The following is a 13,323-nucleotide window of genomic DNA, read 5'->3' on the forward strand; positions in this document are numbered from 1 at the left end:
CACTAAAGAACCTGAATGAAGCCTGTTTTCTTTCCAGAAATATATTTAGTGTGCTGAGAATACCTTGGGTTGTTCACTGATAAAGCAGACTGAGACACAGGCCTCATGCCTGGCTCTGGCTGCCTCACTGGGCTCAGAGCAGCAGAGCAGCCCCTGCTGTGCCAGCCCTACGGCTCTCAGGTACATTTTGTAACAGACAGCCCCGTGCTTGAGGTGGTGCTGAAGGCTGTGAGGTGTTTTAATGGCACTGTCAGTTACAGACCCTGAGTAAAATAGAACACTAAGTTGAACCCAAATGATTTGTTTTGATGGTCCCTCTCCCACACAGTCAAGTTTTCAAAAGGAAGAGCATTGCAAGGTGGGAAGGTTTAGGTTTCGAATAAAATGATGAGAAGAGAGGCTGGTACCAGCCTTTGGCAGTAATCATGTCCTTTGCTTGGCACATGGTATTGTAAAACAGGAGCATTTCCATACTGCATTCCATCACACACACTTTGTACCATCTGCATGGAGCTGCTGTGGTTTGCGTCTGGTAAACACCAGATCTCCCTGAGCACTCAGAAAGCACAGAGCTGAAAATGATGTGGGTGTGTGCCATGTATGTCATGGCTGGAATGTTTATAAGGGATCATGATTCCAAGGGTGGGGAACCAGTCTTTGTGAAAACTGAGTCTTGTTTTCCTGCTTGGGATACCCTGGATCAGGTATGCTGTGTGGCTGTTCCCAGGGCTGTGCTGACCCCATGAGGGGCCATGGCAAGAGCAAGTAGGAGGAAGTGGCTCTCATGCCTTTGGCAGCAGTGCTTGTTTGAACAAATTACAAGAGCAGTTGCAGAACATAATTTAGCACCAGGGCACTCAAACGTGACCATTTATGTAAGGCAGTGATGGGCAAACAATGGTTCTGGCTGGGCATTTCCTTGGATTTGCTGATCAGGGACAGGAACAAAAGACATGGGGGTGCCAAATGTTCATCCATTCTATTCCCCAGACATGGCTCTGGCCTTTACACACTGCGTCCAGTGTGCCACTTGACAAACCCCACTGCTGGGTGTGCCTGGAGCACAGGCTGAACAGTCACCAGTGCTGGTATACCAAAGGCAGTTGCTCCAAGAATTCCCCCACTCTCTCTCCTTACTACTTTTTCTGCCTAGCATATTCCTTAAAAGACAAAACTTAACTAATACCATGTATTTTAGTACATTTAGTAAGCCTTTTTAGTAAGCATTATAGTCCTTACTTCTTTTGTGTTGCTTTAGAGTCATAGTTCCCGGACTCATTGTTAAGTATTTCCATTCAGCACAACTCCCAAAAGAAAGGCTTCTCCTCTTCCTGCCACTTCCCACCTTCTTTTCCCCTATGGCTGACACAGGTGTTTGTGCAGCATGTGCCAGCCCTGCTTTGCGTGCTGCTGGCCTGTACCTGCGGGAAGTGTGCCTGGGGGGGTCTGCAGAGCAGGTGGTGCTGCTTTTGGCAGCAGAACAAGCTCAAAGCATTTCAGCTGAAGTCCCAAAGACGTTAATGAGGGTAAGGTTTTGACCCTCTCCATGGGGTTATTAGTTTGTGGATCTTTGCAAGTCCTGGAGGAATATGGGCAGAGCTGGGAATTCCTCATTTCTAGTTCTGAGTTGGTCTCAGACCTGTTCTCTGGGCTTGTATCGTCACTGCTCTGCTTCCATCTCCCCATCTGGAGAATGGAAATCCCTCTGGTTTTCCTGATGCAATGACAATATGAATAAAGTGATTTGTTTAGCTTTTTCCTTGCCTCTTGATCTATTCCCCATCCCTACCCTTCTTCCCACAGATAATTCTCCTGTCTGCTACAAACCTCTGGCTGTTTGCAGTAAGTACTGGTTTAACTTCAAATCAAAATAAGGCAACAGTTTTACTTGACAGCATTAACCTCACCTATAATTACTGTTCCTCTTTCCACGTTCAGCCACAGCCCAGGCCTATGGTGCACCAGCCTGGCTGTGCACTGGAAGCTCACTCAGCTCTTCCTGCCTTGCCAGTGCCTGTCACTGAGGACACCTGCCCCAGCCAAAGTCCCAAATTGGCTTTGCTAAAAGTGATTTGTGTCACCTGCCTTCTTCCTGTTCTGTTTTTAAAGACTTTTTCTTTCTTCAGGAAAAGAGTCAGTGAGAACTTGTGCACTAAGTAGGAGGAGAGAGATCCTAATGGAGAATGCTGGAGCTGGAAGGGGCCCTTGGACCTGCTCAGACTGAGCTTGTGGTGCCACAAGCACCTTGCACTGATCTAAACGTGAGCTGATCAGGGCTGGGGGGATTCCCTTGCACTCCAGCCATGCCTCCCACATGCTGCTCATTCAGCTGGGCACTGGAGCTAAAGAAGAAAACTGAAAATGGATAATTTTGAGGTTATTTCTCAGCCAGTTCAGTTTCTTGATCCAGCTCCATGTTTAAGTGCATAAAAAATGGTGTTGGCATGAGGAAAGTCCCAGGGGAGGTAAGACTGTTCCTTCTGGGGAGAGCTCACAACCACATCATCTGGTAGTGATCCTGAAAGCGCACCTTGAGAGCAGCCTGACTATTTAAGGAAGGGTCTATTTGCCCCTAAAACTCATTGTTTTAGTATCTCCTGCCACATTCTGGGGTGGGGGGGATATGAATTTGAACATTTTCGGGCAGGCAGTGGGAGCATTTGGAAAGGTTTGGGTTTGAAAGGGGACAAATGGAGTCTCATTCTGCCTATGCCATGGACTTGCTTCATGAGTCCAAAAAATCGAAGGGATGTTCTGTTGATAGTTTTACCATCTGTAAGTAGGAAACAATCACACACAAGGTGACAGGAAATGCAGGAACTCGTTTGTTGTGTCTGCAGAGATGCTCTGAGACCTTTAAGTGAAGTCAGCCTGTAAATACTGTGTTCATTTTTGCCTTTGGGACCTTTAACTGAAGTCAGCCTGTAAATACTGTGTTCATTTTTGCCTTTGGGACCTTTAACTGAAGTCAGCCTGTAAATACTGTGTTCATTTTTGCGTTTATTATCCTGGTGTGGTGTTAGTAAGTAGTTTTGAAAAAGAATAAACAGCTCTGAAAAAGAATAAACCTATGTGTACAAGAACAAAAGCACAGTGGAACTGCAGCACTAGACAGAACTCCTCCACAGACTTTGTGTATGTTTTATCTTCAAGTTGACCTCTTCAGCTCTTCTCTGAAATGCCTGCAGCAGCTCCTGAACTGCAGCAGAAGGCAGCCTTCTGTCTCAGATCTCCTTGCCCAAATGATGATGCACAACCTAATGCTAATCACCTGACTGCCATTAGGTGTCTGTGAGGTGGCCCATTTTCCAGGGGATCACAGCTCCAAATCAAAACACAAGAATAAAAATTCAGTTTAGATCAGCTTACGTTTTCCAGTAGCCGTGTGGTTGCCACTAAAAACAAAAATGGCATTTAAAAAAAAATTCCACAATGTAACAGAAAATTTAGAAAATAATAGGTAGTGTTTTCAGAAAGAACAAGATAACATTTGAATTCACTCTGGAAAGTTCATATTAATTGCTACACTTTTTGATATTTTGGACACTTGCTTTCCTTGGAAGAGTTTGAGTGTGTTTCTGTCTAAACTGAAGCAACCAGCACAAGGGCCTGATGACAGGAGGTTGTAGCCAGGTGAGGGTCAGGCTCCTCTACCAAGTAACAAGTAACAGGAGGGGAAACAACCTCAAGTTGCTCATGGGGAGGTTTAGATTGGCTGTTAGGGAAAATTTCTTCGCAGAAAGGGCTGTCCAGCACTGGCACAGGCTGCTCAGGGCAGTGGTGGAGTCCCCATCCCTGGGGGGACTTAAAAACCATGTGGATGTGGCACCTGGGGATATGGTTTATGGGTGGCCTTGGTGGTGCTGAGGGAATGTTGGAATAGTTGATCTTAAAGGTCCTTTCCAACCTAAATCATTCTGTGATTCTGTTCTCTCAAGGCATGAGAGGTGTTTAAGGAGAAAGGGAAAGGATAGAGGAGGTAGTGGAAGGAAACGCCGTGCAGAAAAGGCTGGTAAGGGAATAAGGTATGACAAAGTAGGAGTAAGGGCCAGGGAGAGGTAGAGAAGGCAGGAGGGTAGGAGGATGTTGCAAATGGGTGATTTAGATCACTTAAAGAATGGGCAGCAGTTGTACGAGCAAAAACGTTCTAAATATGATATTGTTAAAGTGTGACTTGACAAAGGTCGATGGCAAAGTTCACTCTGTTACTTGACCACATGCATGAAACACCCCGAGGAAAATCAAGTTAGAATTGAGGTGGAAAAAGTGACACAGAGACCCTCCTGTTGGGTTATGAGGCTCAGAGGGGACCCCCTTTCTAAACTCCTGATGGAGCTTAGGTGCATCTGGGTCCAATCTTAGATTTGGACTTGGACAGTTTATGTCTAATGGAATTATCTATACAGAGTTTATAGTAATTAATACTGAGTATCAATTTCATTAATATTAACTCCACATGCCATCAGTCCCTTACTGAGGATCTGTTGGGCAAGGAGGGATGTTTTATTCCCAGGTAAGGGACCTCAGACTTAGAGAGGTGTCCCAGTGAAAGGGGAGACTCACTGGCAGACAGTTGGTCTTTAGAAAGAGCTTGGATTAGACTGCTGATCTGGCAGGGGTAAAAGGTCTCTGCCCCAAGGAGAAGCTGAAGAGGTGTCCCAGCTTCAGGGGAGGTCCCCAGCCTGCAGCCACACAGCTGGGCACGGAGGGCTCAGGGGAGGCTCGCCCCGGCTGTCATAGTGATGGGATGGCGTGGGGGCTCATAGTCTGATTGCATTCGATGGGCAGGGTGTGCAGGAGATTGCTTGTGCCCCCATCTTTCTTTGTTCCTTGATACATGAGTCTTGGAAAAGCCACCTGGTATTCTTGTGCTAATCCATGCTTGGTGTGGTGTTCCAAGCTCACGTGCATCAATGCTGGCTGTGTCACTGCTCCTCTCTGTCTTTCCTAGAGGAATTCTTGGTCCAGCTGGGGCTCAGGCCTTTGCTTCCTTTAAAGCCTGAACCAAACTGCTGCTGGTTTGCTTAAGGGGTCAAGTGTGCCCATTACAGAGCAGAGGCTCAAGCTGTGCAGATTCTGAAGATTCAACCTTGCTGTTGGTTCTTTCTGCTGAGCTGGTGTGAGTTACTGAATAAACACTAATTTAAATGACTGAGGCTCATGTTTTCTAACGAACCCCATCGTGCCTGTGTAGTATGGGAGGACTAATTACATCTGAATAATGCTTGCAAAAAGTTAACATGCTTTTCACAGCATTCTTCAAGTTGGTTTAATCACTTTATTTGTCTGCTTGCTCTTTTCTCCAGTGAAAATTGTCATCCGAGGGGACAGGAACACTGGGAAAACCACACTCTGGCACCGACTGCAGGGAAAGAAATTTATTGAGGAATATATTCCAACTCAGGAGATCCAAGTCACCAGCATCCACTGGAATTACAAAAGTAAGATGGAAGAGGGTGGAGGGAGTGACAGTCATGGGACAGTGCCCTGGGGGAGGAAATTCCACCGCAGCCTCATTTTCTTACTTCTTCTCTGTCTGCTTGGGAGACAAAATGGTCTCTCATCACTCTTTTTAATTTATTATTCATAGTTTCTTAGTCATGTTTTTAATTTTGTCAGAAGCTCTGTATTATAAGTGCTAAAGAATATGTCTGTGGAAGCCATAATTCAAGGGAAGTGTTTAATAGGTGGTCTAAAGTATTTGAAATATTTGTAATATGCTTGACATGTTAATGAGGAGGGGTTATTGTATAAATCTGTCTCTGAGGCCCACTCTGCTTTGGGTGTTACTGTGTTGCCTAGAAGTGAATACATGGTGCAAACTGGATTTCACTGATGAAAATATAAAGAGCATCTGGTGACTGGGGAAGATGATGCTTCAAAAATTATTGTAGTACTATTAGCTCTAGGCTGTCTTACTGAAGCACAGAAGTGCCAGTGCCTTTTTTAAGTTCTTGCTGGAGTCTGAGTCATCAGATGTGGTTTTTAATTTTTACTTTCCCGGTTGCAAGCCCTGTATCCCACCTGGAGAAGACACTGCAGGCACTGAAGTTGCATGAGGCTGTGATTCAACAGCTCATTAAGTCCACCTTTCAGGTTGCTGATCAAGAATGCCACAGACTTGTGGGATGAACTCCTGATTCAGTATGAAAGTGCTCTGTCAGTCTGAGTGTGCTGTATGAAAAAGGTCAGCAGTTTTTTGTCATTATCAGACATTGTCCATCTGCCTCACTCTGATCTTCTGTTGAATCAGGTACTGCCCAGCTCCTCCCAGCTGGGAGAACACCCTGTGCAGTGGGATGAGCACCAAATTGAGTGCTCTGTCTGATTCACCACCAGATTTGTATTGCCAGGTGATACCATGATGCCCAAGACTCGTGAGAATGCTCACACATCCACAGGATGTGTTCACCAGCAGATCTGCTGTGGTCACACACTGGTGTTTCCCATCTACAGCCAAACCTCTGGCATGGTGTATGTTAGCTGTGGCATCCTTCCCCTCACTCCTCTTCCTCTCTCTCAGGATATCAGCACATCAGTTACTGAGGAATGAACACAGAGCTTACAAGTTGGATGATGGAAACTATCTCCAAAATCAAATTTGAATGCTTCAGCCTAAACAGACTTAGATCAGAGTAAGAAATAAAATTCCTCTTTCCTAGATGTCCAAGTGTAAAGAATGCATCAAGTGTTAATTGTGGGTTTCTGAAGTATCATGGGTTCAAGCATCAGAGTTTGGTTTCTTCTCTGATGGGTGCAGGTTACACAACACTTGAGGTAGAAACAGCCTGGGAGTCTGGAATTTATTCTAGGAGGCTTATTCATATCTAACTGTGTCCATGAACAGGTACAAAATGTGTACATGCAAAAAGGTGTTTGGAGGAAGATGCAGTCATCTCACCTGTGTCTGCACTTCTTTTCCTGAGTCGAGGCTCAGGCACTGCTTTTTCAACACTGATGCAATCCTGGGGTAGAAAACACCTACACCTGAGGCTGGCTTTGCTGTGTGCTGAGACCCACAGGTGTGTGGGTTATTTCTAGGGCCCACTTCTGACCTTGGTGTGCTGCGTTTCTGTAGAGCTCCGTGGCCAGAGCTGACCACAGTGTGTGCACATGCTGATGGACTTTTCTCAGGGTGAAGTGTTGCTGACCTTGTCAAACTACCTGCAAGGCTGTACCTGAAATGGTGCCTTTCATTTGTGTTTCTTTTACATTGTAAAACATGGTCTATGGTCTAAGTAATAATTTCCACTAATATAGAAAATTTTCCATTTAGTTTCTTAAAATGTTTTTCAAAAAGCAGCCCTCATTTTAAAGACATTGTAAAGTCTGTTTCCTGCTGTGAGAAGTTTCTATCCAAGATTGGTGATACGGGTACTCAGAGTACTTGGTTCAGGTCTAAATCCTGCCCTGTTGGCCAAGTTAATCTGTAGAGGAAAAATAAAGTTTGTTTTTCCTCTGTTCATGCTCTCAAGCTACCTTGAATAAACATTATGAGGTAGTTGATGGCAAATATTTACAGACGTTAATTAAATCACTGTCAAGTATTGAAGGATTCTTACATTTCCTGGTCTTAGAAGAATTTAATTTTAGATGCAAAATGTAGCACCTTCAGAGATTTTATACTGGAGGAATTAATAAAGGTAGAGGAATTTGAGTTACTTCTTATTCAGAATGAACAAAGTTGCTTTTCTCTGCCAGTTTTAATGGGTATTTGTAATTTTTGTGTCCAAGTAAGGAATTACCATTCCTGACCTTAAGGAACACTTTTTTGGATTGTACTAGTCACCAATTTTATTCTCTGTTTGGCAGCCTCAGAAAGGGAGTCTGAAATAAAAATTGACAAATAGTTGTGCTCAGATTTTTTGAAGGCCTGAGGGGGGGGAGTGAGGGATAGCAGACTTACTTTGCACTGTAGGATATGTGATCCAGATCATATGATCATCCATATCTTGTCATTGAATGAGGGTAAAAAATGTCTGAGAGCTTGTGAGTTCCTGGTGATGAACCACCCACAATGTGATGATTCTTATTTTTAAACGAGCTTTCTTGCAATTGGAGACTTCTCATGGCTCTCCATCATTTTGAAGGAAAGCAGTGTTCAGTGTGCCATTGGTCAAACAGCAGCTCAGGACAGACCTTTAGAGCGCTTTGATCCTTGGTTTGTGCTAATCCAAGTTAGGGAGTTGCAGGGATAAATTGGAGTTCTTTTTGCTGCCACAGAGCTGCTTCGAGTGAGATGCTGCTGGGTATGAGTCACACACCAAAGCCAACGCAGCAGCACTAAAGTAATTATCCTCTTGCATGATCAGGATAATCAGGAATGACACTAGTGATGAAAGGGAAGAACTTCCTGGCTACGAGCTAGCAAGAGCATGTGGAAATACGGTTTTCCTGGGTCTCATGCAGTTGTTTTCTTTGAGAAATTCTGCCCTTCCTGTCATCCAGAAGGGTGTAAAGCAGGTCTGTGGGGTTAGGGGGTTCAGCTGTCTGGGGCTGCTGCTGCTCAGCAGGGTGTCAGTTCTGTGCGAATCACTCAGCAGGCCAACACGTCCTAACTGAGGGTGTGTTTGGCTCCTGGGAAGGAGGTGGAGAGCTCAGGAGCAAAGTGCCAGTGCTAGGCTCCCTTGTCAGCCCAAGGCCTCACTTCTCTGAACTGTTAGTCCCGATGTGCTGCTTCACACGGCACTCCTGGAAAGAACAGGCAGCCTCCTGGGCTCCTCCTGAGCCCGTGCAAAACCTGGGGAAGGCAAATACCTCTTCTGCAGCAAACCTTGATTGTGGAAAGGCACTGGGATTGCCTTGCCAGCTGCGGGGCAGGAATCAGGGGGCAGACCTCCAGTAGCTGATCTGTGTCCCAGCACCTGCAGGGGCACAGGGAGAGCTCCTGCAGTGCCAATGCCTGGGGGAGGAGCTGGCTCAGCTGGGTGCCAGGTGAGTGATTCATAGGTTGGACTTTACCCTACCTGATTCGATTATCTAGAGAAATGTTCAGGGACTGAGTTAATTAGTGGAGTGTCGTGGTGTGAGCGGAAGTTTTTGGGCTGCAGGTGCTGTACTCCTGTGTGCTTTCAGTCCTGCAAGGCACTGCCTGGGCTGGCCCGGGGAGGGGGGGAGTCTCCTGTTCATCCAGTGCCCCCTGCCCAGCTGGCACATGGGAAGAGAAGCAGGATTACTGTGAGGAAAACAGAGGCTGATTTTGCTTCATGAATAAATGTAAAAAAGGGTCTTTCTCCAGAAGCAAAGGATCAAAGTTTTCCTTTATTCATAATCAATCTGTACAATATTTTGAAACATTTAATTAAGCCAAGAGTGAGTTCTGTATAGAAATGCTTCCTGGTTTGATAATGACACTTAGATAAACTCTCATGCCATCCTATGGTATTATTTTCTACTCTGTGGCATTGTCCTCCTATTCCAGCTTTACGTTCAGAGCTGCTCCAAGTACAAGCTTTTGCTTCAAAGCCTGTAACATTTCCAAAAAGCAGCTGTTTCTTGGAACAACTTCCTGAAAAACAGACTGCTTATTTGGATTCTATGGAAACATTGAACCAGAGCTGCTCATCCTGCATGCCACCCGAAAGGGAAGTGGCTGCCTGTGGGTACCAGCAATCACTGGAGTTAGAATTCTGCATGTCTTGCTTCAGATTTTAACAACTCAAGATAGATATTGCTGGTTATAATTTATTGATGCTGCAGCTCAATAGGAAGCAAAATTGCTAGTGAGACCTTATTTTTCATAAAATGCACCTGGAAATATGCAGAGAGAATGGGTTTCTGTAGCTGCAGGACTCTCAGCACTGGCTGTCACGTTCACATGGAAATGCTGTAAGGTCGATCTTTCTTAAATATGTGTATTCCTTTTTCCAGTTGTATGCCTTGTTTATAAACCAGACTTTATCCTCAAAATTTTTATTTTTAGACAGATTTTCATCTTTTTTGAAAGGCTTTGTACACCTCTTTATGTTACGAAAAGAATCTACACAAAATACTTATAACGTGCTTCAAACCTGACATGAGCCAGCAAGGAAATCCAGCAATAAGTTATGTGACTAAGAGTATTTATGAAGTTTTTTAGATAGCATGATTTTGGTGGACAGCTGGGACCCTCATCAGCTCTCTTGTTGTGGTTGGGTTTTCTTCTTGCCCAGAATTTGCTTTTCTTTTGACATTCCTCCATGTTGGCTTTGGGTTGGGCTCTCTGAGTGATGGGTGTTTTACTGAAACCTTCTAACCCTTTGTGTTTTATTGTGCTTCCAGCCACTGATGACATTGTGAAAGTTGAAGTCTGGGATGTTGTTGACAAAGGTAAGATTTATAACTTACTTTCTAATGGAGATTCATTGTCCTTTCTCAATTTTAATTAAAAACTTACATGGAGTTCAGAAATACCTGCTTACTTCTGCTTTTAAAAATATCTGTATTTTTTCATATCATTTCCACAAAGAGTAAGGAAAGGAGAGGTGGGTCTGCTATGCTAGAACCCATTATCTGGAATCTGAACTTCAGATCAGACCCAGTGTTCCACATGCTCATGACAGATGAAGTGCCTGCTGCTCTGTGCATTCTGGTTCTCTGAGCTTTAGAATAAACTTCACCTGCTCCCCTTTATAGTGTCCTGTATGTTTAGACAGGTTCTGAGTTCTTTGTTCTGGTTATAAAAGTTCCTGTTGAGCTGTTTTTGTGAAGGCATTCTGTTGTTAAATTGGTAAAAGTGTAGCTGCAGTGGGTAATGTATGCAGGGGGGAAGGATGAAAGAGAAGCCAATTACTTAAATTCACTAGGACAGAAGATGCAATATGTGCATTCCAAAACCTTTTCTAAATGCTTAGCCAAGGAAAATTTTATTATATATAAATACATTTTTCATTAGTTTTCAATTTTTGTCAGAGTATAAACTTTTGCTTTATAAAGAGCAAAACCAAACCCCAAAACATCTGTGAAGACACAGTCTGGATGCAGTGCATACTGGGAGGCAGTGGGATCTGTTCCTGGATGGGCTTGGGGTTCGGATGTAAATCTCAGCAGCCCATTCTGTAGCCCCGAATGCAGGTGTTGTTTGGCTTCTAAGAGGCGTTTAATACCAGCCAGGCTCCTGGTTTAGTGTGTGAGTATGGTCAGGAAAGAGCTGTGCAGGTGAGCAGCTCTTGCTCTGTGAGTTATGTCCCTTGTTTGGTGTCTCTGTGTGTCAAATTTGTTGACCACAGTCATCGAAACTCAAACTTTGATGGTTTGTCTGGTGCTGCCTTTCCTGCAGCCTTAGCTGGAATCTGCTCTCAGGCATTCCTCAGCAGAACAGCATCACAGAGGCATCACCTGTGCAACTTACACTTGTGTTACACCAAAAACTAAGAGAAAAAGTAAAATAGGGAGTGGGAAAAGGAGAAATGTCGTTTTTCATGTTAGCTGAACTGTATTTGAAATAGAGAAAAAAAAAAGACAAATAGAGTTAGCATCTATAGTTCAGATACCTAATGGAGCCTTCAGGGTAAACTTGAGCCAGGAACTTTAAATGAAAATCCTGAGCACTTTATCTTTTTAGTGTTTTAAGTCCCAGTTTTCACAGTGTAGACAAAACCTTGCTTAGGCCAGAGTTACTGCTGAAGTCAGTCTGATTACAGTTTGGCTTTTGGATTGTGGGATAACAAGTGGAGGGCTGGAATCTGAGCAAAACATCTGTGTTCCTGCTGCCTTGCAGCTTTGGTATGAATAGATAGATATTTAATTTGGGAATCATGTGGTTCCAGCATTTATTTCTGTGAATAGCTTCTCTGAGCAGAGTCATCTTCTCAACTAGAGACCTGTTGTTTTTTTGGCGAAGGGGACGGGATGTGCTATGTGCAGATGTTGGTAACAGCTCTTCTGGTCCCGCTTTAGTTTCTGACAGCAGAGCCTGTGTTGGAAATCTCAAAGGACTCTCTTCCCTTCACTTTATGTTCTTTTGAAATAAAGCTCATTCTGTTAATATCCGTACTTATGGACCACAGATACGTATGGTTTTTTGCAATCAGTTGTGCTCAATCAGTGCAGTGTAAAAAGCAGATCATCGTGATGTTAATGAAATCAAATCCTTTCCTACTGACATAGCATTGTGGATTCCTCATAAGCACAACTTCAGGAAAATTCGTATTAAGCATTAAGAGCTTGCTCATATCTAACTTTCATCCTAATGTTATGACATTTTTGTTTTCCTTCTGTGTGCTTAGGACAAAAAATCCTCCTGCGTGATGCTTTTGGTGAGAGCCACACTGGGCTGTAGACTTGCAGTAGTAAAGCATCCAGTGCTGCTGTAGCATAGTGCTGACAAGACCTGATCCTCCTTTTTTTTTCCTTGCCTACCAGATCCTGGCTAGTGTGCATATTTAGAGTTGGGCAGAACACTGCATTTATCAGGCTGGATTTGAAACTGTCAAAAAATGCGTGTTCTGAACACACATTTCAACATAAAGTTTTCCAGGCTAAAATTCTTTTGCCAGTGTCTCCCCATTTCCTTTTCAGAGGAAATAGGAGACCTCTCTTTGAATGATGTGGGGAGCTGTGTGGAAAGCCCTGATGTGGGTTATAGCTTAACTGACAGGTGCATCCATGAACTGCAGTTTTCAGCTTCAGTTGTGTAAAGCAGCTTTGGGCTCTCCCCTGCTGAGCAGTACTGCTGTTCTGCAGTCACAGGGGGCTGGGGGGAATTGCAGGAGTTGCACCCCGAAAACTTGGTGTACATTTCTGGGCTGAAGTTAACGGTGGTTTTACTGAGTGCTGTTTCTGTGGTGCTCCCCAGAAGTGTGCTCCCTGTCCTTGCTGGTTCAGCAGTGTGTGTTTTCCCTCCAGAATCCGCTGGGATGCAGAGGCAGCTCTGCTGACCCTGCCTGGCTGGTGTCTTAGCTTTGTATTGGTTATTTGGCATCCAGATGATAATTTGGAGATGTGGGGAGGTGTGTTGTGAAAGCTTAAAAGCTGTGAGGTTTGTTAGTGTGGTGAGGCAGTGGGAATGGCAGCTGCCAGACTGTGCTGCTCCTCTTGGCTTGTGACTATTTGGGATTCTTTTTTTTAATGTGCAGACTCCCTGGAATCCAGACTTCCCTGCTGCCTGCTGCATTCTCCTTGGGCCTGCTCAGGGAGCTGGGATCATGTCTGGAAAGCTGCCATTTGTTAAAATCTTCCCAAGATGAGCTTGCCTCTGGCTGTGGATTGTACTGGATTTTGTGTGGCGTGTGTAGTAAATACCATCTCCTTTGCTACTCTTGGAACTGACAGAACACAGGAAAGATCCCTCTCAGCAAAAGTCACAATCCTGACTCATCTTTCTGGCTTTGCAGCAAGTTGTGT

At 44.4% G+C, this 13,323-nt stretch overlaps 1 protein-coding gene across 1 annotated transcript in view; it reads left to right on the forward strand.

Annotated features, from left to right (window-relative positions):
- RABL6 (RAB, member RAS oncogene family like 6) overlaps positions 1-13,323 on the forward strand; it is a 50,437-nt gene that overhangs the window by 2,502 nt on the left and 34,612 nt on the right. Inside the window, exons 2-3 of the mRNA XM_082295405.1 lie at positions 5,307-5,441; positions 10,261-10,308. Of these exons, the coding sequence (XP_082151531.1) occupies positions 5,307-5,441; positions 10,261-10,308 (183 nt within the window). The remainder of the gene's footprint in view (positions 1-5,306; positions 5,442-10,260; positions 10,309-13,323) is intronic.

Source organism: Coloeus monedula, assembly GCF_965178545.1.
Source record: "Coloeus monedula genome assembly, chromosome: 21".
NCBI classification, from domain to species: domain Eukaryota; kingdom Metazoa; phylum Chordata; class Aves; order Passeriformes; family Corvidae; genus Coloeus; species Coloeus monedula.